Genomic DNA, 24,204 nt, shown 5'->3' with positions numbered 1-24,204 from the left:
GTCCACAAAGTTCTTCACTAAGTGAAGAACTAAACTTGCATTTTTAAAGAAGTAAATCTCTAGCCTTTTTCTCTTGCAGAGACAGCCTTTAAAATGTAAACCAATTGCAAAGTATATTTAGAATGTTCTCCCCTTAAAAATTCACAGTGGGAGACATTTTTAGGAACAATCCCCGATTCTCCAATCCCCCCAACCGCCCCCAGCAACTGCACTTCTGGCCACCAGGGCTCCCACCACACCTTGATTTCCTGGACCACAACTGTTCAGTGATAAGCCACAAGGCCCAACCCTTCCTGTCCATCCTGTCTGTACAGAAGAGAAACACCGCTGTGCTTAACCTACTCTTTCGTTCAATACGGGTCAGAAACCCCACTATCTACATACAAGCAGGTAACTATTTAGCCCAGATCCACTCTACAAACACTAGCTGAAAACCTCATTCTGCAATTCTGGATATGCCCGTAGATATTCTACACAGAGCAGAAAAGAGGACTAATATGTTTGGACTGTATTACTTATTTTTAATAATTACAACCATTTAAAAAGTAATTGGAATACTTATCATGCTCCTATAGCTACAGTACACGTGGCGAGGTACAGGGGGCAGAGTTAAGGGTGTTAGCGGAATCTTAACTTAAAATTTCCTGAATCTCAGGTGCTTAGATGTTTCAAATTCAAACATTCAGTGATGTGTTTGGTTTTTTTGGTTAAGGTCTAGAGATAGTTTCAGCCTTAACTGTCTCTTAATATAGCCTATTATTTGGGAATAAAACTAATGTTTGGAATGATCATGGCTATATGACAGACCCCCAGAAACACTGGCCGTTTTCTAATTTGCTTAGAGTTGTGACACCACTCAGACGAATCATTGACACAAAATCATCTGTCAGAAGGTTTCCTTTATTCTAGTGTATTTCTTTCTATTTGTGGTAATACGTTCTGAAACTCTTGGTACAGGAGACAAATTGGAAGATAGTTTCTCTTCTTTAAACAGAAAAGTCTACGCAGGAGGGGATTTGATACCAGCCTGGGAGTGCAAAGAGCTGGGGATTTGTAGGAGCTGAAGCAGATGATTCCGCAAGAAACTACGCAAGGGGTCCCTGCCTTTCATTCAGAAAGCAGAATGGGAGAAGTTAGTCCAGAAAACTGAATGTGGTGGAAACAGGAACACTGCACAGTACTAGAGACTACAAATCAGAGCATTGCTAGCAAACGGTCACCTGCAAATGTCAACCCTGCAGTCAGTGTGAGTGCTGAAAGAGCTATACTCCCATACCTCCACATGCGTTCCCCACACAGAATGAGCACATGTATCCTAACATGAGTCCCGACAGGCACATGTGCTTAAAACATTACACTCGCATCCCCACCTGTACACTCCACAGCCATTCATGTATACACTCCTTACATGCCCACAAACATCTATATGTGTACCTAAATATTACACGTTGACATGCGCCCATCTGTACATATACAATTGCATACACCCCATATAACCAGGCTCACCCATACAAGCACGTACCATCAGTATGCAGACATGTAACGCCCACACTCTTCTAATCACTACACATATGTCCAAGGCATGTACTCCACTTGTACATACACATTCACACACATCTCATGTTCCCAAATTCCCACATATGTTCTCTGTCATAGGCACACCTTTGTGTGCCCTTACAAATGCATGCATGCTGCACAAGTGCCTCACATCCCATGAACACACCCACACTCCATAAAAACACCCAGATGCGCACACAGTCATGTGCCCACACAGCAGTCAGCACACACAATGCTCCACGTGCTACTGGACCCCGGTGGTGTAAGAAGATATTCCCTCGTCCCCCTTCCCAATCTTTCCTTATAAAAATCCTACTGGACAATCCTGGGTTTGGGATGGAGTGTGAGGTCCTCAGGGACACTGAGGGAAAGAGACCAAGATGAAACCAAGCTGTGGCGAGCTCTTTGGGAAAGGAGAGGTGGTTATGGGACCGGAGAGGAGGTGGTTGTTATCCGTCTGGTCAGTGGACTCCAGCCCTGATTCAGATCCCACTGGGAGAGTCCTCACCCAATACTATCCTCTGGATGCAGCACCAGTTCTGGAGGGAGAGTGGAGAGCCCACAGTCGTTGGGGGGGCGGGTGGAGAGGTGTGAATCAGTCCAACCCCAAGTCAGAGTCAGACGATGACCTCTCCTCCACCAGCTCATGCACAGCGTTCTCCAGAGAGGTGAGATTGCCCCCTGGAGTCATCCCCATCGGCTGGATGACTTGCTGTCTGCAATACAGAGGGAAAGAGCAGAGTTAGTTTGGCAAAGTGAGTTCTCAGGAGAAAGCACATAATGTCACTGGAGGGGTTACAGAACTGGGAGACGGGGGAATGCTCAGATCGCTGAGCACTCAGGTCCAACCCCTGAGGGACCTGTGGACACCTCCAGATGGCAGCCAGGGAGAATGCTTTGCGGAATACCAGCACAGTAGAGGCCCCCCAGTTAAAGCAACAGGTTTGGTTCCAGCAACAACATTCCCATGCACCTAAGGAAGGAATAAACCTGTGAAAAGAACGAGGGGCTGATTTTCAGAAGTTCTGGGCATTCACAACTCACACTGAACTCCCCACCTCTGAATATTGGGCTCTGCACTTCCACTTGCAAAGCTCCAAAAGGCAGCAGAGAGAATCCCACAGCCCACAAATCAAGTCCGAGGAACGGATTGATGCCTCTTCTCAAGCAACCCAAAGAGGGCAGCCCCTGCGGCAGGGTGGGCTAGGGGCCCAGAACCCCCGTCATGTTGGAATTAGCGTTGGAGGTCCCAGGAGCCACTCTAAGCTCCTGCTACGTTGGTTGGATACTAGAATCTCCTGGGCATTCCTGGCACAGTCCGGAGTAGCACTGGTCAGAGGCAGGCAGTGCTAGCTGAACCACCGTAGTGTAACTTTAGGACTGGCACCAGGATGAGTTTCTCTCTCTCTGACACACACGGGCTAACAGCATTAAATGAGCTGCCCTGCTGCCCTTTTCCTTCCCATCTCGGTGCCTTCTGAACTCTCTAGGTAGATCCCGGACCCCTGTCTGCAGTGCCCCTGAATGATGGATGAGCGCCTACTGGAGAAGGCTCTCCTGTGGGGAAGGAGAATTGGTGCCATTGGCTGCCATCTGTGTCTGAAATGCTACTTCCTACCAGCAGCCACCCAGGGGCAATGCCACCATCTGCTAGAGAACTCCCAGGCTGAACTCTGGTGAGGTGACAACTCCCGATGCACTGGGAGGTGGAGAACACATCTATGTGGTAGTCTGCTGCTGTCTCAACGAGGCTTGGCTAAGGCCCCTGAACTCCTTTTGCTGGGGTAACAGAATCCAGCTCTGTTAATTTATTCCTATGTTAAATCTTCCCAGCAATCACCCCGAGTCCATCCCCTGTGATCTTCCAGGGCCCTGGACTGCTACCAAACACTCACTGCACTGAGCTGGGATTCCCCTCCTCCTCAAGGCATATACGTAGTTGTGTGCCCATTAAGACTCTCCTAAGCATTGACCTGCCATAGTCATGATTCTGTGACAAACCTGGGTCCCCCCAGTCTCAGTGTCTGACCTATATTAGCCAGGACTCTTTCTCCTAGTGCATTCCCACTGCATCCCCAAACCACAACTGCGCACGCTTCGTTCTCTCTTCTGATACCTGGACAGCTTGTCAAACATGTTAACCAGCTTCATGGCTTCATACTCCTTCTGCTCCTCGGTCATCCCTTCCATGGGGTTGGGGAGCTTCTCCTCCACACGACCTGTCACTGGGTTAATGCTGAATGCAATGATGGGAACAGGAGGTAGAAAGAGAAAAAGAGGGAGATAGAAGAGAGAAACAGGTTCATTGAAAAGCAGGCTGCGTCTACGAGTCTACAATAGCATGAGAGCACAGCTGGCCACAGAGCACATGCTCTCTCCTCTCCTTGGGATACTAGCGCTGGTGGCATCACAGGGGACAGCCAGGTGCTTCTGGCACTTGCCCATGCTCCACTGCATCTCCCCCCACTCTCCTTAGGTAGGAGAGTCCTGCCAAGCCCTCCCCTCCTTCTCCGGCCACCGGAGTGGGAATACACCCTCTCCTCGTCACTTCCTTCCAGTGGCCTCCATCTGTAGAGGCTTCACCTCCCTCCTCTTCCATATACATGTGGTCCATGTGATTCCAGAATTGGTGGACTAACGGCCTGATTTGACATGGCCAATCCTACGTTCAATCAGAGCTCGGTAGGACTGGAGAGTCCCCTTTGTCCACCCCATCACAGGGTCACGGCTAAGCACTGCCGAGGAGAGAGAGGAACACGTTCACTTTGGCTGCAGACAGGAACCCAGCAGCTGGAGGTGGGTAGCACCCAACCCTCATCACACACGCTGCCCTATCTCCACGCCTCTCCGGAGAGGCACAATAAGGGAATCTGTTCCACTGCAGATGATGTGCCCTACTGCCAGTGAGTGGATACAGGCACACTAGCAGCTGTCACACAAGGGGAGCCATTCCCCCGGTGGGGATGGGTGGGGCACTGGAGTAGGAAGTAGGTAATTTTTGGATGAAATGCCATCAAATGAAATGAGTAGTGAGGAGGAGAAAGTGGGTGAAGCCCTGGGCAGGGGGATGCAGGGAGAGGATGGGGAAGAATAGGAATAGGGTGAGAAAAGTGGGTAATGGGGTAGGTGAGGGCGCAGGGACAGGATGGGGAAGGGAGCTCGTGAGCACAGGCCGGGCATGGAGAAAGGGATTTGTGAGTATTTAGGGACAGAGGGACTGTGGTCGGAAGTGGTGGAGGGAAAGGGGTCCTTACTTGGGCTTAGCTTCCTTGTATTCCTCTGTGTCCGTGTCTTCATCCTCAGAATACTCTCCCTCTGCCCGCCCTCCTGCCATGAGGCCTCGTGCTGCCAGGAGCCCGGCTGCATTGCCATATCCTGTGTACTTCACAAATCGCGACACTGACAGGGAGAGAGACACAAGAGTCAGCACATCCCCATGCTGCCCAGCGGCCCTCCTGGGGACAGGCTGGGCTGACTGAGAGAAAGTGACCACTTTTAAACAAGAGGCACCAGCCAGCATGGACATCCACTGGATAAATCCTCATGTGGAAGAGGCAGGTGGGAAATGCAGACTGTGGCACTGATAGTCAATACACCGCTCCTGAGTGCTCAAGCAGCAAGTTCAGCTCCGGGTCCTCCTCCCTCAGACAAAATCCCCAAGAACCAGTTCTTCCCCTGGACTTTGAGACAGCAGAGCGGAGGGTAAAGCAAACAATATCAGATTTATCATCTGACTCCCCACACTGCGGGGGCTGGACAATGGATCAGTGGAGCTGCATCCGCTGACAGCAGGTCTGAATGTTGCCCAGTGTGTCTGTGAGGTAGGAAGGAGCTGTCTCCTCGCAGAGTGTTTCACTGACCACTGGCACTGCTCATCTCTATGGTGTGTCTGTGAGGTGGGAAGGAGCTGTCTCCTCGCAGAGTGTTTCACTGACCACTGGCACTGCTCATCTACATGGTGTGTCTGTGAGGTGGGAAGGCAACTCTGCCTTCCCACAGTGCACTCCTGTACTACCTGCCCCAAGCACCGAATGCCTGGACAGCGTGTCTGAGGGGTGGCAAGGTGTGTCCTCTAGCCTCGGAAGGTCTGATGTGGTGTAAGCTCTAATTGGCTTTGACCAGAAAGTGGATTCCATGCCCTGCCTCCCTGGCACTAAGATCCCAGAGGATCTCATCCATCCCGTGGCGTTTTCGTTACTCACCGCTCTCCTTGCAGAGCACAAAGAGGAACTCGGCCGCGCAGTGCTTCACGTCGGTATCAATGTGCGTCATCAGGCGCACAAGCTTGTTCCGCAGCAAGTTCCCCACCTCGGGGCGATTCTTCACGTCCCGCAGCGGAGGCAGCACCTGCAAAGCCACAGCAAGACAGATGAGGCGGGAACAGCACTGGGATTTCCAGAAAACCTTTGTGCCACAATGCAATTTACAGATCAATTAAATGAATAAACTACTGGGAGCGCGGCAAACGTGGCAGGTATTGTGGGGCTCAGAGTCTTGGATAGCAGAATCTGTATACGGAGGGAGAGGGGTATCTGTTTGGAGCCTGGTGGTATCCATAAAGTTTGTGTTATTCTTCTCCCACCTCAGAGGAATCAGGAATGAGCGTTGGATTCTCCCTACACCAACACGGTACCTTAGCTTTGAGGAACTTCCTCGTCTGGCGGTGAACACGGGCACTCTCTGTCAGCAGGTTCAGCACAGGGGTTAGGGTCTCCTTCAGTTTGTGACCCTGTGAAAGAGCCCAGAAGAAACAACAACAGATCATCACAGGCTCATGTAGTTCTCATTGTCCAGTTCCTAGCAGAGACAGATCCCGAGAGCGCAGGCCAGAGATGAGGACGGACGATTCCAGTTCTGTACCACGGCAGCTTTCCCACTGTGTCAGTGCTCAGAGCTGGCAGCCTCTCTGCATTCGCTGTATGGCACAGGGCTGCCAGAAACACACTGGAACACAGGAGTGACAGCAGAGAGCGCTGGGAAGTCACGCACCACGCACAGAAAAGCTCTCAGAGTATTTCTAGAGACTGAAGACCACACCCAATGTTCTGCTGAGTTGGTGACATTTTTAACAGGTTTGCTTCATATAACACCTTTCTGTCAAAAATGAACGGAGAACTTAAAAACAATTTTATTTTTGGATTCAGGAAAAACTCAGATTAAGTTGCTGGAGTAGTAAATCCAGGAATTTGAGGGGTGGGGGTGGGTGTTAATCCCCATGATCTGCCTTAATGAAGCCCACAAAAACTCCACCGGCCCTTCACCTCAAAGTGGGATTGGTGACAATCAGTCCTCAGACCTCCTGAGTTAGTCACGGGAAAGGAACAGCTAACCAATCAATCAACTGCCTACTGTACAGCAATTTACACTGTCATATCCAAACAGCTGACCAACACACCCGGTAACTAACCAGTTCCAGGGTTTCCGATTCAGTCAGTCAGTCAGTTAACCAACTCCCATCCAACCAATCTTGCCATGCAAACAGCCAATAAATCTATTACTTTTTAATCAACAAGTTAATCACCCTACTGTCCAGTCAACCAGTGAATCTACTCAAACACCAACCATAATTTTTTGCCTCTGTCTGGAAAATATTCACTTCTATTAAAGGTATAGCTACAAACTACTCTGGTGAATTCTAAACCAGCCATCATTTGCTGACATTCCTGTGGTCTCCTCGTGAGGTGATTTGGGTTTTTTTTAATGGAGAAAGTAGCACTGCTGGGCAGGGATGGAGGGCCAAATCTGCCCTACAGTGAGAAGGGAAGGTACTGCATGGAAAGATGGCACAATGAAAAACTGCACAGCATCTCCTCTACCTACCCTGTCAAGTCGTCGCTCTAAGAAATCCAGCAGGACACTGACTGCATCCATGTTGACGCCCATGTACTCAAGTGAGCCTGGCCGCACCTTCGGGGTCAACAGGACATCCAGACACATGAGAGGCAGGTTGCCCAAGAGGTTAACTGTGTGGCTGAACATACAGGGAGAGGAGGAACAAAGAGACATCCAAGGCTCTGTGTTAATGTAGATTCTTTTACTCCCCAAGGAGCAAGTTAATTTCTAAATTCTAGCAATATGAGGAGCCGGAGGGTAGGATCAAAAACCATCGTTTGCTGGGACCTGCAAGTGGACTCCTCTACAACCAAACTAATCAAAGGGTGTGCACACAAAGGTCAAACATGACCTGATTTTGGGAGGTCTCAGCTCTCTCTCGAATGACACCTGTCAATGTCAATTGCACAACATATGGCGACTGCTCTGTATGACTCAGGATATGGTTAGATATTTAAGGCCAGATTGTGAAGACCTTTTTCAAGTTGGTGAGCGATTCTTGCTCTGGCAAGCAGTCCCATTCCCTTCACAGGACTACTTGTAGAGAAAGGTACCATTCAGCATGAATCAGGGTATCAGAATCTGATCCTTAGTGTCAGGATGGCTTATATAGTAGCACCTTCTGATCTGGGTAAGAAGATAATGTGGGTTCAAGTCTTATGGCAGGACAATGATCTTCACCTATGAAATTCTTCTGTCCGGTCCTCTCCATCAGCTGAAATCATCAGGCAGTGACGCAGGAGAGCGCCCAGGCGTCGGTACAGAGCAGCATCTTCCTGGCCCCAAAACAGAAAACAAAAAACCTGATTATGAAAGGGAAGCACATCTCTGCAGTCCCTGAAATCGCAGAGTCTGTTTGCCCTTCTGCCTCTCTACTGCTGTTCTGGGAACAGAACACTTCTGTACATGGATACCAAGAACAACCAAATCTTGGTAAAGTGGAGTAAGAGGAGTAACATACAAAACATGGCAATGTCCCCAGAACTCTCTTTCTGCTTCCTGCCCCGCCCACGCACTTGCTCGTCCTTTATCCTGCTCCATATCCCTTCCGAGTCCTCCAACACACCACATGGTTAATCCAGGGACCAGCAGAGGCCACAGACATTCCCAAAAGTTAGCCATCTGCAACCTCCATCACTAATATAGAAGGTGGAAAAGGGCTATGCTTTGGCCATTTCAATGGCAAGTTACATGAACGTTTTGCCCTCGTCTGGCACAAAAATTATTTTTAAAGTCATAAGAAAGTTTACAAAATGCTACAATTTGTTAAGTGTTAACAGTGTATAGGGCAGAGACAGCAGAGTTGTCATCAAACTGTTCTAGAAGTGAAGTCCCCATGGGTTGCTTCTGTTCCTACATGTGCGTATGTAACCGTGAGTCCACAGACTGGAGGATGCATCAACATCACACGCAACAGGGAGGAATTGCTCAGCGGAGGTGGAAAACCACTATCGGATCAAGGCATGGGCAGTGACTTCTGGGAAACTTACCTCATCCACCTCCCTCTTGCTGGAGTCAAATGTGATGTTGAAGAGCACCTTAAGGATCTCCATGGCACGCTCTGTCTCCTGGCGTGGCAGGGGTAGGGGAGGGCTCCCCTCAGTGGCTACCTCATGGGGGTCCAGCCATTTCACCCCTAGCGTCAGCTCCAGGGTGTCTGTCATCAGGCTGATGCCCCTGAGCTCCTGGGCCAGCTGCTGCCGGATGTCCACCCTCAGTGCTGTCAGCAGGAACAGAAGACGCAGGTCAAAAAACTTGACCTCATGGGGGAGATTCTTCTCGTTGTAGAGTTTGATGCGCTCCGTAAGACCCACCACGAGCCGGGCCTCAGCTGTCAGCTCTTGTGCCCGGGGACTGCTGAAGACGATGTTGCAGAGGCATTTGAGGGCCTCCAGGATCACATCTAGGTCTGGGACTTCCCGAATGAGCTCCTCTGAGTAATCAATTCCAGCGTGTCTGGCCAAGGTCTGCAGGCCTTCCCTGGTGGCAAAGGGATCAAGGCAGCTTTTGTCCCGGGACAGGATGCGGATGCTTTCCAAACATGTGACTTGGCAGGAGGGCTGGAGCTCTCTCTCCAGGAACTTGATCAGCAGCTGGGCCATTTTCTGGGGAGTTAGAAGGGAAAAATGAAGACACGGCAAACAGTGCCTTAGCTTGGACATTTCAACAGCTGTTCTCATGCTTGGGCACTGTGTAATGCACCGCGCTGAGACAGATAAGCAGTATCTAGAGATGGGCCTACCATAAAGTTCAGATCAAGACGTGAACTTTCCAAAGTTCAAGGGCGTTTGTCTCCAGAGTGTGGGTTCTGACCCACATCTAGCAATAATGCATGGAAAGGAGTATCATAGAATCTCAGGGTTGGAAGGGACCTCAGGAGGTCATCTAGTCCAACCCCCTGCTCAAAGCAGGACCAATCCCCAACTAAATCAAATACAGAATACAGAATGCGGGGGGGAGAGATGTAATGGGAGTCCCAAGGTCAGAGAGAAGGTGATACTGGGGATGGGGGAGCAGGCTGAAGGAACTGAGGGGAAGATAAGACAAGGTTAAGGGAAGGATGGAGGATCTTGCTGGGTTGAGAACAGGGTGGGAAGAAGGGGAATGATCTCAGAAGGTTTAGATATAGTAGAATGTCACTAATTCTCACTAATAAATAGGAGACTCATTGGCCCAGACTCCCTGCTGGGGTAAATTGGGATAGTTCCATGAATACTGATTTACACCGGCTGAGGATCTGTCCCATTGTGATCTGCTGATATCTTGCAGATCAGCGAATAAGAAAACAAAACACAATAAGAGCAAAGGTAATGCATCTCACAACCCTGCACAGTTTTGTTTCAATGTATAACAACACTTCATATGACACTAGTAAATATTCTGCATATGTTGCATAAGTAATGATGCCACAGCAAGAGAAGACCTTACTACAGCTCGCATTGAGGAATAACGTGCCTGGCCTTGGGGAGCAAGGAGAGCGACAGCAGACGTGGCATCATGCCATGTAGAACCTGCCCCTGGATCAGAAATGGATATGCTGACAAACCGACTCAGGAGACCACTGTTCTAACCCAATCCTCCTCCATCGGTGACCCAGTCCCAGTGAGAGAGCACTAGCTTCTCTCTGGGATTTGCCATCTCTCACCAAGCCTTTTGGCATTCACTACTCTGCATTCAAGTACCTCTGCATGGCCACAGTAAAAAACAAAGGACATACCTTCCTCTCCTCCCGCTCTTCATCTTCAAAGGTGAAACACTGAGACTTCTGTGAAAACAAACCAGAAACTATCAGCCTCAAGAGGCAAAAAAAACCAGAGAAAATAAATTTGCTCTATAGTATACAATAATAAATGGTTCAGGGACAGCCATTGGGCTGCTTCTACCCAGCAAGCCACATAATGAGAGAGCTACGAGCCAGTCATTGAACTGAAAGGCAGCATTGAAAAAGGAAATAGTTCTTCTTGCAGAGTAGAGCCAATCCATGGAACTCACTGCTGCAGGAAATCAGTATGGCAATGTTTATCGGAGGATATTAAAGGGGGTTAGGATATTTACATAAACAAGTACAACATAAGTAGCTGAAGTCACTAAGAAACCAGGCAAAAAGTTAACAGAGAAATCAGGATTGCTTGCAAAGTTCAGAAATCTATTTCCCCCCACGGTATAGCACAGTTGACTAGATTCATTATGGAGAGTTTCACCTTCCTCTGAAGTATCACATAAGAGCCACTGAAAGAGGCAAGATACTGACCTAGATGGGTCAATGGTCTGATCCAGTATGGTGGATCCCTTGTTCTTATATGCCCAGGAGACAATTCTGCTAGCACTCTGTTGCAAAACAGTTACCCAGTGTTCTATAAGTTCAAGGAGCCAACCCGCAGGCACTCCACAAGGCATGTTTCCACCCAAGTTAAAAAACAACAGAGGAAGAGCAGGAGTCACATGAACTGGATATACCATTACATCCTTTATACGTGGTTGCAATTAGGGTCTGATCCAAAAGCTGCTGAAGTAGATGGAAAGACTCCCACTGACTTCAATGCACTTTGGATCAGGCTCCCACTTTCTGGAGTTTGCATTACGTTTTAAATGACCACTTACACACCCAGACTGTTCTCCAGACACTCCTCTGCTCCTCGTCATCTGTCCTCCTTCTGCTTCCTGCCATCCACCCCATTAAGCCTCCTCCCACTCCATGTTCCCGCCATTCCTTCAACGGTTTTGTCATAAATATAAAGGGAAGGGTAAACCCCTTTAAAATCCTTCCTGGCCAGAGGAAAAATCCTCTCACCTGGAAAGGGTTAAGAAGCTAAAGCTAACCTCGCTGGCACCTGACCAAAATGACCAATGAGGAGACAAGATACTTTCAAAAGCTGGGAGGAGGGAGAAAAACAAAGGGTCTGTGTCTGTCTGTGTGATGCTTTTGCTGGGGACAGAACAGGAATGGAGTCTTAGAACTTAGTAAGTAATCTAGCTAGGTATGTGTTAGATTATGATTTCTTTAAATGGCTGAGAAAATAGCTGTGCTGAACAGAATGAATATTTCTGTCTGTATGTCTCTTTTGTAACTTAAGGTTTTGCCTAGAGGGATTCTCTATGTTTTGAATCTAATTACCCTGTAAGGTATTCACCATCCTGATTTTACAGAGGTGATTCTTTTTGACTTCTATTAAAAATCTTCTTGTAAAGAAACTGAATGCTTTTTCATTGTTCTAAGATCCAAGGGTTTGGGTCTGTGGTCACCTATGCAAATTGGTGAGGATTTTTACCAAACCTTCCCCAGGAAGTGGGGTGCAAGGTTTGGGAGGATTTTGGGGGGAAAGACGTTTCCAAACTATGTTTTTTCAGGAATCCAGATAAAGTTTGGTGGTGGCAGCGGAAGTCCAAGGGCAAAGGGTAAAATAGTTTGTATCTTGGGGAGGTTTTAAGCTGGTAAAAGTAAGCTTAGGAGGTTTTCACGTAGGTCCCCACATCTGTACCCCAGAGTTCAGAGTGGGGAAGGAATCTTGACAGGTTTTGTGTGACTTCCTTCTTCTTCTTAAATCTAAGCCTCATTATATCACATTTCTCTCCATTGCCCTGTGCCCTGATCTCACTCCTTGTCTGTCCAAGCCATTCAGAGATTTATTAACAGGCATCTTTCCACCGATCAGTCCCCGATCTCCTACAGTTCATTAACAAGTTTCATCCCTTCACTGCATGTTCCTTCTTTTAGGTCACTGCGATGGAAATACCTTTTTAGGATGATACCTCAGAAATGGATTTTTCTTTTGTTCTCTGGAGTTTTAAGATCCCTTAGCAATCTGTATATGCAGGTGGTTCCTGTATCATTTCTGCTTTACAAGGTACTGGGCTTGATCCTCTGTGTAACCCGCAGCTCCCCATTTAGCTTGCTAACCTACAGCATGGATTCTTAGGTTGAAGGCTATGGGTTTCTGACTTGTATTGGGTACAAATATTTCCACACATTGCTAAATTTGATGTAGGAATCACTGTGTGAAATTCTGTGGTTTGTGTTACATAGGAGATCAGGCAGATGATCACAATGATCCCTTCTGGCCTTAAAACGTATGACTCTATAAAACAACATGAAGAGTTATGGAAAGAACAGATGAGTAGGGATGAAAGCTGTCATGTAGGAGAGGCTTGTGTCCAGCTTTGCCCATAAATCCATTCTTTTCTAAAGTCTACTGTGATACCTATATGTCTCCCACTGCTGTATGGTTGTTTATGAGCACCTCCCAAGCACTTAAATATAGAAACAACAATAAACTCTTTCTCTCCTTTTCTTCTTTCCAGGCCTGGGTGAAACACAGCTTGATTCCCTGATTGATTGTTTGTTTTTTATTTGCTTGTGTGAGTGGGTGTGTTGAGTGTCTAGTGCCTTGATTAAAGTAGAGAAATGTTATTTCTTGTGAGAATAAGCTGCTTCTGGCTCTTTATTCTGTGGTCTATTAGGCCATCCTGGATGTGAGTGATCGTCTTGGTGAACTAAGAGGATAATTCCTTGCAGTGAGAGCGGCTGTGTTCTGGGGTTGAGTGATGACAATCTGAGTTTGCAGTCTAGAAAAAATTCTGCAGGGCACTGCCTTGCTACCTCCATAGCCAGGGAAAGGCAGGCTCTCTATCTCCCTCATAGCAGTGGCAGAAGTTGGTACTGGAAGCTGGCTGTTTCAGAACACATTTTCCACCACTTGCCTGGGTTTCTTCTTGCTTCTTCCATCCTAGGCTATCCGAGAACCATAGTGATCCAGAATGGATCATGGTATGTCAGTGCTAATATCTATAGTCATAATCAGGAAGTGCTTAGCACTAGTGCTAGTTCTTCTCCTCCTGGGCCTCTCAGTTGGTTCGGGTTTTAATAAGCAAGTTTAGGAATTTGCCAGTGTCCAAGAGATTCTCAGGATTGACCACATGCTCCAGTTTCTTAGTCTAACAGCAAAGCTTCTGCTACTCTGTAGCCCAGTTCCCTCCATCCCACAGGGCATCAGCTGACAAGGACTGCTCCATGCTTCCAATACCCAAGCAAACAACTAGCCCAGGACTTTGATAAGTTACCTTGTTATTTGCAACCCTGAACAAAGACCACACCCAGACTGTACAGCACCTTCCCGCTTCACGAGGCCGCTTCACACTGGATCAGAAATGTCTGAGATCTGTCTAAAAGGGTATTTTAACAATTGCAAGTGACATGGGCATTTAGACGGTGGCTGCACTAGAAGTGCTTTACCAGTACAGGAAGGCCAGCACACTACACTGGCAAAGTGCTGCTAGTGTGGACGCAACTTATACTGGCAAAGCTCCACTTTGTACCAATACAGTAAAAACGCTCCCCACGAGAAAACCACCAGTAAAAGTGCAGTTTTGTTGGCATAGCTGCGTCTACATGAGGGGCTTCTGCTATGTCAGTGAGGGATCAAACCTCTTCATGTGCCCGACCAACGTAGCTATGCCAGCTGAAGACTGTAATGTAGACATAATCTTACTCTGCTCTCTTTATCCAGCTCTATAGGCCCCATTGATGCACGTGGACTGGCTGCAAAACATGCCAGGAGCTGAGCAGGCTTCGATTTTGCACATCTTTCTTTGAAGAGACCTCTCCCAAGAAAGATCCTATTTCTACAATTTTTAAAAAGATGTGAAGGATCATCTCCCCCAACTGGGAAGGCAAGAGATACATCTCCCAACTAATACAGAAGACTTCTTGGCAGCTAGGTGAAGGCTTTTGGTCTTAAGGCACCCAAGGTGGACACCAGTCACTTAGGAATGTACACACCCTCTTGCATCTTAAATATTCTAGGTATTGGTCCTACTCCCTCTCCTTGGTAACTATTTCTATTATCTTCTCCACAGCCATGTCCTATAGTTTCCCCGATCTGCTCTGGATTCCTTAATATAGCTGTTACACTAGCCTCTCTCCAGCCCCTTTATTTTCAAAAGGTTTAAAATATAGAAGCATAAATTGGCCTGTCTCATTTCCTTCGTTATCCTCATATTGATCCTGTCCGCACCCTTTGGTTTGCTCAGCTTTCAGATCTTCTAATTTCTGATTAGCTATTCTGGACATGATCTTGATTTTCAATATAATTTTATATGTATCCTTCATCCCAAAGTCTTAACAAAAGATGCAGCATCACAGCAGGGTAAAAGAAGAATGCCAGGCAAACAATCAGCACACTGCACGAAAGTGGGAGGAGGCTGGGTGATGTCTAAGGACTTCAAAATGGGATTCCTTAGATCACTGAGCCATTCCTTCAGCATGCCATCTTCTTCCCTTGGATCCCAGGCAATTCAGATACGATCAATAAAGCGTATAGGTCTGTGTCTTGCTCTTGGTTCTCAATGCTATGATTTAGGGAACTCCCCATTCTTCTGGAACACAAAGAGCCACCCCTGAGGCCCCCCAGTCTCCTTCATCTGCCTCTCATCCTTCACTCCGAAAACATCTGTGATTGAGCTTGCCTCTGCTTTTCATCCCTCTGGTTTCCGTTTTCATGGCAATTTTAATGCACAATTAACCCCTTCACGGTTGAACTCTGGTGCCACTTCTGTATGGCAGCTGAATGCAGCAGCATTATTTTAAGTGCTGAACGGGCACTGGAACATCAGAATTTCAGCGATGGCACACCTGCTGCCGCCTCCGCGGCATCCCTGGAGGCGCATGGTCACCAGGTACGTCAGGCAGCACTGAAGCAGCTGATTCCATTCTACCACCTTTCCATTCCTCTCCTAACCCTGATATGTTATCTCTCAAAAGTGCCTCCTCCTTCTTACCCCTGAGGAGTCTCTTTTTTCCTGAACAATCAAACGGGACCTTATTTATTTATTTATTTTACTTTTGCGTGGCAGGCGCACAGAATTTGTCCCTTTTATTCTCCATCAGGATCCTTTCCGTCACATTCAAGTTGTCTTGCTCCTCCATTGCTTCAACCTTATCAGCTAACCCCAGTTTTACACTCTCTTCCGTATCTGGCTCTGTGAAATTCATTGTCCCTACAATCCTTCACAATCAGATTAACTTCATTTACACACCAAACTAGAATTACTGGCAATGTTGCTTTGATGTTTCCCCACCTCTATGGCTCCAGTCAAGTCCTCTACGCTACTCAAAACTAAGTCAAGACATTCCTTTCTTCTCAGCTCACTCTTTTATAAAGCGTGCAAGGAAGCCATGTATTTACATTTCATCTCTTTGAAGCTGGGGCACTGGGCCAGATCCTTAGGTGTCATGAAATGGGGTGATGACACAAGTGGCTTTCCACCTCTGCCTCTACTCCTGGAGGCAGAAGGGGACTGTTTTGGTCTCCAGGGCAAATTAGAACAGCTCTAGAGCTGCTTTAAAGCCATTTCAGTCAGTCCAAAATTGCCATGCCTCCTCCCCCCGGCACACCCACTGCAACCGGAAGGTGGTACCAGGAACACGTGATGCGGTAGAGCTACCAACGCTGACTTTATGCCACCCAAGGATTCCCCTATGCAAAGGGAATCCTCAGCTACCCTGTTAGCACAGCTCTGTGTTCCCTTTGCACTCCAGGAGGTACAGAGGGGATGAAGCAGGGGCTGAGAATTGGGCCTTCTTCTAATTGTCCGTAAAGGACAACGTAAAGGTATGGTGCTGCATGATAATAAGGAATAATAATAATGTCCATAAAATTCTGATTTACTCTTTTTGCTTGTTGTCTACATATGTATATAGACTTGATTTTCAAACTATGGGTAAGTCATTTTAGCCTAGTACTGTGTATAACACACACCTAACTGCCTGTCTGACCAGCTGACTTATTTTAGAAGACTACAGTGCAGTAGCAGAGAAGTCGATATTCGTGATCCAGGTATACGGTATGTCCATGCATATCAGTACTCCGTTATGCCCCAAATCATGCATTTTTTCTTCTTGATACGTAGTGCTCACTAGTGCACTGTTTCATCCATTCATTCCCTCTACTCTATCTGTCTAGGCATTATGAGGTCCTCGTTATCATAGTATCTGAGCTTGTCAGTTATTTACCACGTGTTCTTTAAAAACAGTTGATTAGCATATGTAATCACACCCTCCCTATAGCTTATTGCAGCCTGTATTTGCTACCGTTGAGTCACTTTGTAATACAGATCATTTTAAATTACGTAACAACTATCAACTAGTAGATCATGTCAACTTTATGATTTACTGCAGACTTTCGAGGTGCATTGTCTAGAAAATGTTTTCATCTAGTCTTTGGCACCTTTCACGTAGTCTCAATAATACAGGGCCAAATCTAAGGGTCTTATTCAGATTTTACTCAGTCATTTTCCAGTGAAGTTCTGCTGAAATCAAAAGGAGAGTTAAGCGAGTAAGGAAGGAATAACAATGAGGAAGGATCAGAGGGTTTGGCCCATTGCTCACCATGGCAGACGGATTAGTGGAATCCCTCTCCAACATCCAAAGCATGGCATTTCAAATCCAATCTTTTAAAGCACTAAACAATTTTCATACCTCGACATGATGCGTCTTTCAAAGGTTTGAGCCAGGTATCAATCTATGTAACTCCAAGGTCTCAAAACATATTATCCTATTAAAATCAGGCAGAGGTTGCTGAAGCAGCTAAAGGAAAATACCACAGCACCCAACTGTGGCTGCACCCTGTGCAAATGGGCAAGGGGTGGAGGGTGCGAGTAGCCTTTCCTCGTTCCCCACCACCTTTGCCACACTGGATCAGACCAGCACTCTGGAAGCGCCTGCTTCCAACAGTGGCCAATGCCAGATGTTTCAGAGGAAGGGGTAAATGGACAATTATAAACTAACATTTCCATGGGGGAAGTTATGATTTATGCCCCAACAGAAGAGGGTTTAAAGACCTTTATAAATGTTTTATCCTATCTAATGTAACTGCAGATATCCTTGTTAGGTATGTAAATGTCCAATCCTTGTACCCTCTTCAGCTACTTGTCTGAATTATACCTTGTGGCAGTGAGTTCCACAGGTTAATTATGCAGTGTGTGTGTGTGTGTGTGTGTGTGTGTGTGTAAAAAGCATTTCCTTTCACCGGTTTTAAAGGTATTACCTTTTTAATTTCACTGGATCAAAAAGTCATAGATTGTAAGGCCAGAAGGGACTATTATGATCATCCAGTCTAACCTGCATAAAACAGGCCAGAGAACTTCACCCCTTGTGCCTTTATGACAAGAAAAGGTAAGGATGTGCTCCTGACTAATCTTTCCTATATCACTCATTATTTTATATACAGGACCACTCTCCCGTCCCCTTTCCAAACTAAATAGTCCTATCCTCTCTTCATATGGAACCACTTCCATGCTCCTAATCACTTTTGTCGTCCTTCTCTGGACCTTTGTCATTTCTGTTATATCCTTTGGCGATGCAGTAACCAGCACAGATTATAATGGGCCCTGAATTCTCTGCCGGGGTTATAATAGGCCCTGAATTCTCTGCACAGCTCCATTGCAATTAGTGGAACTATCCCAATTTACACCAACAGAGAATTTGATCCACTGCTTAAGGCAAGGATGTCTCATCAATTTACATAACAGTATTATCATATTTTTGTTATTAATCTCCACCACATTGTTAATACTCCCTAACATCTTTTTTGACCAACATTGTGTATTGCCCAGATGGTTCTATTGTGCTGCCTGCAAATGGGACCTAGGATTTTTTCCAGTGTGATTATACTTAAATTTAGACCCTATCAACATGTATGAATAGTTCAAATGGTTCCTTCCAATGTACCTCACTTTGCACCAATCCACAGTGAATTTTTATTGCCCCGTGTTGCTCAATTGCCTATTGGCATCTGATCCAGCACCCACTGAAGTCCGTGATAGTCTTGCCATTTACTTCAATGGGCTTTGGGGATCCGGTCTGTTGTAGGGTCCCTCAGGAATTCTTGACGTTCTTTTGCAGTCTTGAGAGATTTACACAATTTTCTGTCAACTGCAAATTTGGCCTCCTCCACTGTTCACAACGTCTTCCAGATACTTTATAAAAGTATTAAACAGCCTGACATGAATTCTTCAGGCACCCTAACGTTAACTTCCTTTCACGCCCACTGTTGAAAAGAATATATCTGGGGCAGGAATCTCCCATCATCTTCTGTGGTGAAGACTGACACAAAGACATTGCCTTAGGTTCTCTGCAATGTCTTATCCTCCTTTATTGCTCCCTTTACTCCCCGACAGTCTAGCTGACTTGTTAACTCTCTCCCAGGCTTCCTGTGTCCGATATACTCTCAGAAAACATCTTGGTGTTTGTTCTGCTATGTTTAGCTATTTGCTCTTCAAATTTCCTCTTAGCATCTTAATTCCTCTTATATTTTATCTGCCACGGTTTGTGTTATTTCTGCTGTATGTCACTTTTATGGGGTCATACTGTTTCTTAGTTGAGACTTTCACTGGATTAAAATTGCCCGGTTGGAACAGATGTAGCATGCACAATTTTTCCCTGGAAAATGACACTTGTGCAACAATATTTGCAGCTTTCTCTGCTCTCTTTCCACCTACTTCAGCGTGATGCAGCATGAGTCATGTAGGATCTGATGGGCCACATTCATTCCTAAGGTGACTCCTTTGAAGTGAATTTCACCTGCACTTGCATATTGGTTCTTGAGTTGAAAACGTCATGTGTGCCTATTCTGAAGGGGCAACCCCTTCGTGTAATGTTTTGAAACATTTCCAAGCTGGTAGCGGCAATCGCTCATTCCTACCAGTTTGTTGTTTTCACGTGCTATTTTTGATTTCTCTTATCAACTTTCAGATGAAGCATATGTGGCAAATCCCTACTGTTAATGTGCTTCCTTAATTATCTTTAATTGTGAACCATAATAATTCTACTCCATCCATAGCTTCCTCCTTAGGCCTCATATGTTACCTCCAAACCTTCCTTTGCCATAAAGGGCTCCTCCTTTCTACCTCACTATTTAGCCCCCACATGGGCATTCATTTCCCTGCCATGTTTCCCTTGCACCCTTGATCCTAAAAATCCAGCCTGAGTGCTTTACTTCCAGTACATAAGGGAAGCAGGAAGGGGAGATGTTTACTAGATGCTCGGGAACAGTCACTGTCAAAACATACATGCAGGAACCACTGATGCTACAAACAAAAGATTTACCCGCTAAGCAGGTTAATGGCAGTTTTATTGAAGTGACGCACAGACAGATGTAGGTAGAGGAGACAAACGGGGCCAGCTGGGTGGCACAGAAATCCCACAGCACGGCTTCTCCAGCCAACCTGCTCCCAGACACGTAAACAGGGAAAGCTGAGGACTGGCACAGGCCAAGCACAAACACAACACTCACCTCCTGATTGTAGATCTGCAGCACCTTGAGGATAGCGTCTTGTTCCCCGCTTTCCACAGTCTCCACCACATTCTTGAGATCCATTGCCCCAGCAGCTTGGATATGGATTGGAACGCTATGGGGTGGGGTGGGCGGCCTTGCAGCGTTGCCAGATAATTACCCGGATAATTACAGATGCACAGGGACCTTGATACACAGACAACTGGGAGGGAGCAGGGAGGAACAGAGAGAGAAAAGCAAGTGAAATGGCTCACTCTGTTACATCCAAAGGGAAGAGCAGATGGATGACCCCCATAAAACCAGGCGCTAACTCCCTCTCTTTCTCTCGCCCTTTAATCCTCTTCCTCCTCTCTCTGCTTTCCAATGTTTAATAAATGCCCTCCCACCAACGCACTTAGGAAACCTCCCTCCCTTTCCCAGCCGGAAGATTAACACAGAACAGACAACTGCAGCTCCCTGCAGCCCTCCTCCTCCACCCACTGTCCTGATTTCTGTTACCACATAGCAAAATCCCAGAAATGACCCTGTGGAGTAATAGAGATGCACAATAGACAGACAAGCACCATCCAGGCTGGGTTAAGGTGGCGCTGTCCTTTAAGGTGGCATGAAGAAGTTCCTCAATTAAAAGCACTGGGATTTTGCTTTGTTGGCTCAACAAAGAATCTAGAATACTGACGAATCTAGAATACTGAGGTGCCTGTGTAGCTCTGTAATTGGGGAAGACGGGAGGATATACCGAACGCACTATAAAAACGCCTGTCTTGATGACGGATAAAAGGCCTCTATAGGCCAAAGCGACAGTAGGCTTGTATCATCCAGGAAACCAATGTGTTTTACAAGTATATTAAATAATTAGATGTGTATTTATATGCAAATAATACTCATAGATTCTTTGGGGCTAGGCATGTGTTTAAGGTTGTTTGTAAAGCACTGTGTTGATGTATAGCGCTGAGAGGGATAGTTAATAATGAATATAATAAATTACTGAGTATGATTCCATACATTTATGGACGTTTATCTTTTTCTATAGCTAGATGTCAATTCGGCACTAAATATTGGTAGTGTAAAATTACACAGTAAGGTCATGATCCTGCGATGAGTCTCCTGCAAACCTCTGGCTCCCCACCCCCGACTTCAGTGGGGCTCCATCCAGAGCTCATTGCAAGGGTGTGCACCAATTCTATGGCATTACCACAATAAAGTTGAAGGGTGACTGCTGACCGCCCACCATGATGCACACCCTGAAGTTTGAGAGCTACTAATAGGGCCATTTAGGAAGACAGAGAGGAACACAGCTCTCAAGATGCACCAACCACCCCCCCAAAAAAATTAAAAGAAATTCCATACTGTTGGAGACATTAAAACTGGAAAAGGCAGCTCATCTAATCCACCCCCTTTGGGCCAGTACAGAATTGTTCCCTACAGTGTATTCTCCAGCTTTTTGTCCAGGCTAGCATGATGGAGCTTCCACCACTTCCCATTTAGACCTCACTATTTGGAATTTTCATCCTGTTTTTCATCTTGCATTTTTCTGTTTAACTCATGAGGAACTCATCCCATTAGTCTTAATTCCACACCCAGTACCATTCTCTCTTTAATGCCCACACCCACCAAATATGTATAGAAGCTGGTCTTTGTGCTCCTCCCCCTGGTTCTGGTTCTGCAAACATTTACACATGTGCTTAACTTTAGTTCTGTGAGCAGTCCCTTGAAATCAGTGAAACTACTCCTGGTAGTAAAGTTCAGCATGTGTGTAAGGTCTTTGCAGAATCTTAGTCTTTGTTTAGCCGAACTACACATGTACATATCTTTTAATCTTTCATAATAAATCAATCTTTTAAGAAATCCTGATCACTTTGGAGGGACAGAATGGGACCAATGGTAACTATTTTACTAAAAGTAGGGACTGGGACTCCTTAGTAGAGACAGAGGGCAGAGAAGCAAAATGTCTGCAACAATTAACAATAACCATTATAATAATTATTGGGTTAGCTTTATTTTAAAAGATAAAATGCTGCTAAATCAGTTAAAACAACTCCACCTTCCAGATCAATGAAAAAGAGTATAAACAAACATTAGGAGCTACTCTATGTTAAACAATATACATATAAAGCACATTACCTTTACTTGCTCAGGTTTCCTGCCTTATTTCCTGAACACAGCAGCTGTCCCTCCAAAGCTGCGTTTAGTGAGGGCACCTGCTTTGTTTTAAAGAAAAACTTGTTTTTTCAAGCTCGAACACCGGCGGCAGGGTGGAATGTGGGGTCATCCGCCCCGCTGGGCTGCTGATCCTAGGGCAGGGTAGCGGGGAAGAGAAGGTCTTTCTCTCTTCCCCCTCCCCGCTGTCCAAGGCGAGCGGGAGAGCGAGGGGGTGTGTGTGTGACTCATACGGAAGTTGCGACCCGTGCGGGTAACGCAGCATCCGATAACCGATTCGGAAGGGGTGGGTGGCAGCAGCTCGGGTAGGGAAGAAGAAACAGACAAAAGAAACGCTGCATTACTGGAAGTCTGGGATCGGGGGAGGGGCAGAGTTAACTTCCCGGGATCCGGGATGCAATGGATGCAATCTGGGAACACTGTAGGTGCTGAACACCTTTTTCTGGGAGGATTAATGACAAACAATGAAAAATCCTCTCTTCCATTGTGTTAGAGACGGAGAGTCAGATGGAAAAAAAAAAACCCTAAAGTAAAATAATCAAGCAGGGCTGGGCAAACCTGTTCTTTCTCTGTTTTTCTCCTATTCGTTGTTTTTTTTTAAATATTTATGATGCAATATTTAAAGCGATGGAATATAAAATAGCAAACATTATGAAACTAACAAGGCATGTGCTAAATATCACTGCCCAGTCGCTGTTTTTCTGTTCCATCCCATCTCCCTTCGTCCTCGGTGTCCCAATGGTGGAAAGACTTACTGCCAGGCAGAGTGGCTCCCTCCCTGCGTGGTCCCGCGGACGCAGCTCTCTAAAGCCGCGGTCCTACCCGCTGTTCCCCGTCGCTGGATCCTGCACCTCTCGGGGGCTCTGGGCAGGCGCACGCCTCTGCTCACATGGATCACATTGCAGGCTCGGGCATTAAATAAATAATAACATTTTGTCAGTGTGAGAAGGAGACAGAGGAAGTTTAGGCCAGGATATTAGGCGTTGTTAATTAAAATAAACTATAGAAATCTTTTCCACGCCACTCAAAGCTTATTTTTGTACATGTAAATATTCCTACGTTTCCCATGTTACAACAAGCCGAAACAAAACAGCACTGCGGTACGAGCACTCAGGTTTAAAAACGGAGCCCGGGGGGGGATGGTTTGCAGGACTGAGGCCTACCACCAGGAGTGGCACTGTCTAATCTCCAAACCCTAAACAAAGGGGAGCAGCCAATCGGGATGTCGGAATCCCTCCAGGATTGTCCTGGAGTCTCCAGGAGGTAAAGATTAATCTGAAATCAAAGCCTATCATGTCATGTGATGAAACCTCCAGGAACACCTGGCACCAAAACTGGCGACCCTAAGCTTGACTGACCCAAAGGGGTGAGAGGCTGGGGTGGGTTATAGCCCCACAGAGACCCACACCTCACACAGGTGTATTACTGCCGTAGACCCGCACCCAGTCCGGCGTGGGGCCCCACTGCAATGGGTCTAACACAACTAGTATTCAGCCACCAGACAGAAGGGGCGCATCTAGGGTGACCGGATGGCAAATGTGAAAAATCGGGACAAGGGGTGGGGGGAGGTAATCGGTGCCTATATAAGAAAAAGCCCCAAATGTCAGGACATTCCCTATAATATCGGGACATCTGGTCACCCTAGGCTACTCCGCCTTCTTGCCCGTGGGTCCCCAGCCGGTGGGGCACGGCCCCCTACCCTGCCCAGCATGGGCAAGCCTGGCCACCCTGCCCGGCCAGCCGAGGGGCAGCAGCGGGGGGGCTGGATCGGAACCGAGTGTCCAGGGCCGGCTGCGAACGGGACTGTCCGGGCGGCGGGGCAATGGGCGGAGGGAGGGCCCAGTTGTCCGGTCGGGGGGGGCGGGGGCCA

General features: G+C 46.8%; 1 protein-coding gene across 3 annotated transcripts; it reads right to left on the bottom strand.

Annotated features, from left to right (window-relative positions):
* Nucleotides 1-882: 882 nt before the first annotated feature.
* Nucleotides 883-24,126, bottom strand: RIC8A (RIC8 guanine nucleotide exchange factor A). Of its 3 annotated transcripts, XM_043548098.1 has the most exons (13): nucleotides 23,090-24,126; nucleotides 22,299-22,634; nucleotides 21,190-21,201; nucleotides 20,178-20,379; nucleotides 10,607-10,654; nucleotides 8,880-9,494; nucleotides 8,071-8,171; nucleotides 7,378-7,528; nucleotides 6,191-6,286; nucleotides 5,760-5,904; nucleotides 4,812-4,956; nucleotides 3,674-3,793; nucleotides 883-2,273 (listed from the first exon to the last, which is right to left on the bottom strand). In XM_043548098.1, exons 4-13 carry the CDS (start codon nucleotides 20,259-20,261, stop codon nucleotides 2,153-2,155), a joined length of 1,626 nt encoding a protein of 541 aa, XP_043404033.1. In that variant the 5' UTR covers nucleotides 20,262-20,379; nucleotides 21,190-21,201; nucleotides 22,299-22,634; nucleotides 23,090-24,126; the 3' UTR covers nucleotides 883-2,152. The 3 variants fall into 3 exon arrangements, with proteins under 3 accessions (XP_043404033.1, XP_043404034.1, XP_007063935.2); XM_043548099.1 differs by lacking the exon at nucleotides 21,190-21,201; XM_007063873.4 differs by lacking the exon at nucleotides 21,190-21,201 and having other exon boundaries at nucleotides 8,071-8,165.
* Between the last annotated feature and the right edge of the window lie 78 nt (nucleotides 24,127-24,204).

The sequence above is a fragment of the Chelonia mydas genome, chromosome 6 (genome assembly GCF_015237465.2).
Source record: "Chelonia mydas isolate rCheMyd1 chromosome 6, rCheMyd1.pri.v2, whole genome shotgun sequence".
NCBI lineage: Eukaryota > Metazoa > Chordata > Testudines > Cheloniidae > Chelonia > Chelonia mydas.
The sequence above is the reverse complement of the archived record's forward strand: the minus strand, read 5'-3'. Positions and strand labels throughout refer to the sequence as shown.

Bases quoted from the DNA above. Each gene is read 5' to 3' on its own strand.
- RIC8A (XM_043548098.1), bottom strand. From the start codon at position 20,261: ATGGATCTCAAGAATGTGGTGGAGACTGTGGAAAGCGGGGAACAAGAC. The intron at 7,529-8,070 runs GTGAAGATCATT...CTGTATGTTCAG, and splicing joins CGGACAGAAGAATTTCATAG to CCACACAGTTAACCTCTTGG. The intron at 6,287-7,377 runs GTAGGTAGAGGA...GCTCTTTCACAG, and splicing joins TAGAGCGACGACTTGACAGG to GGTCACAAACTGAAGGAGAC.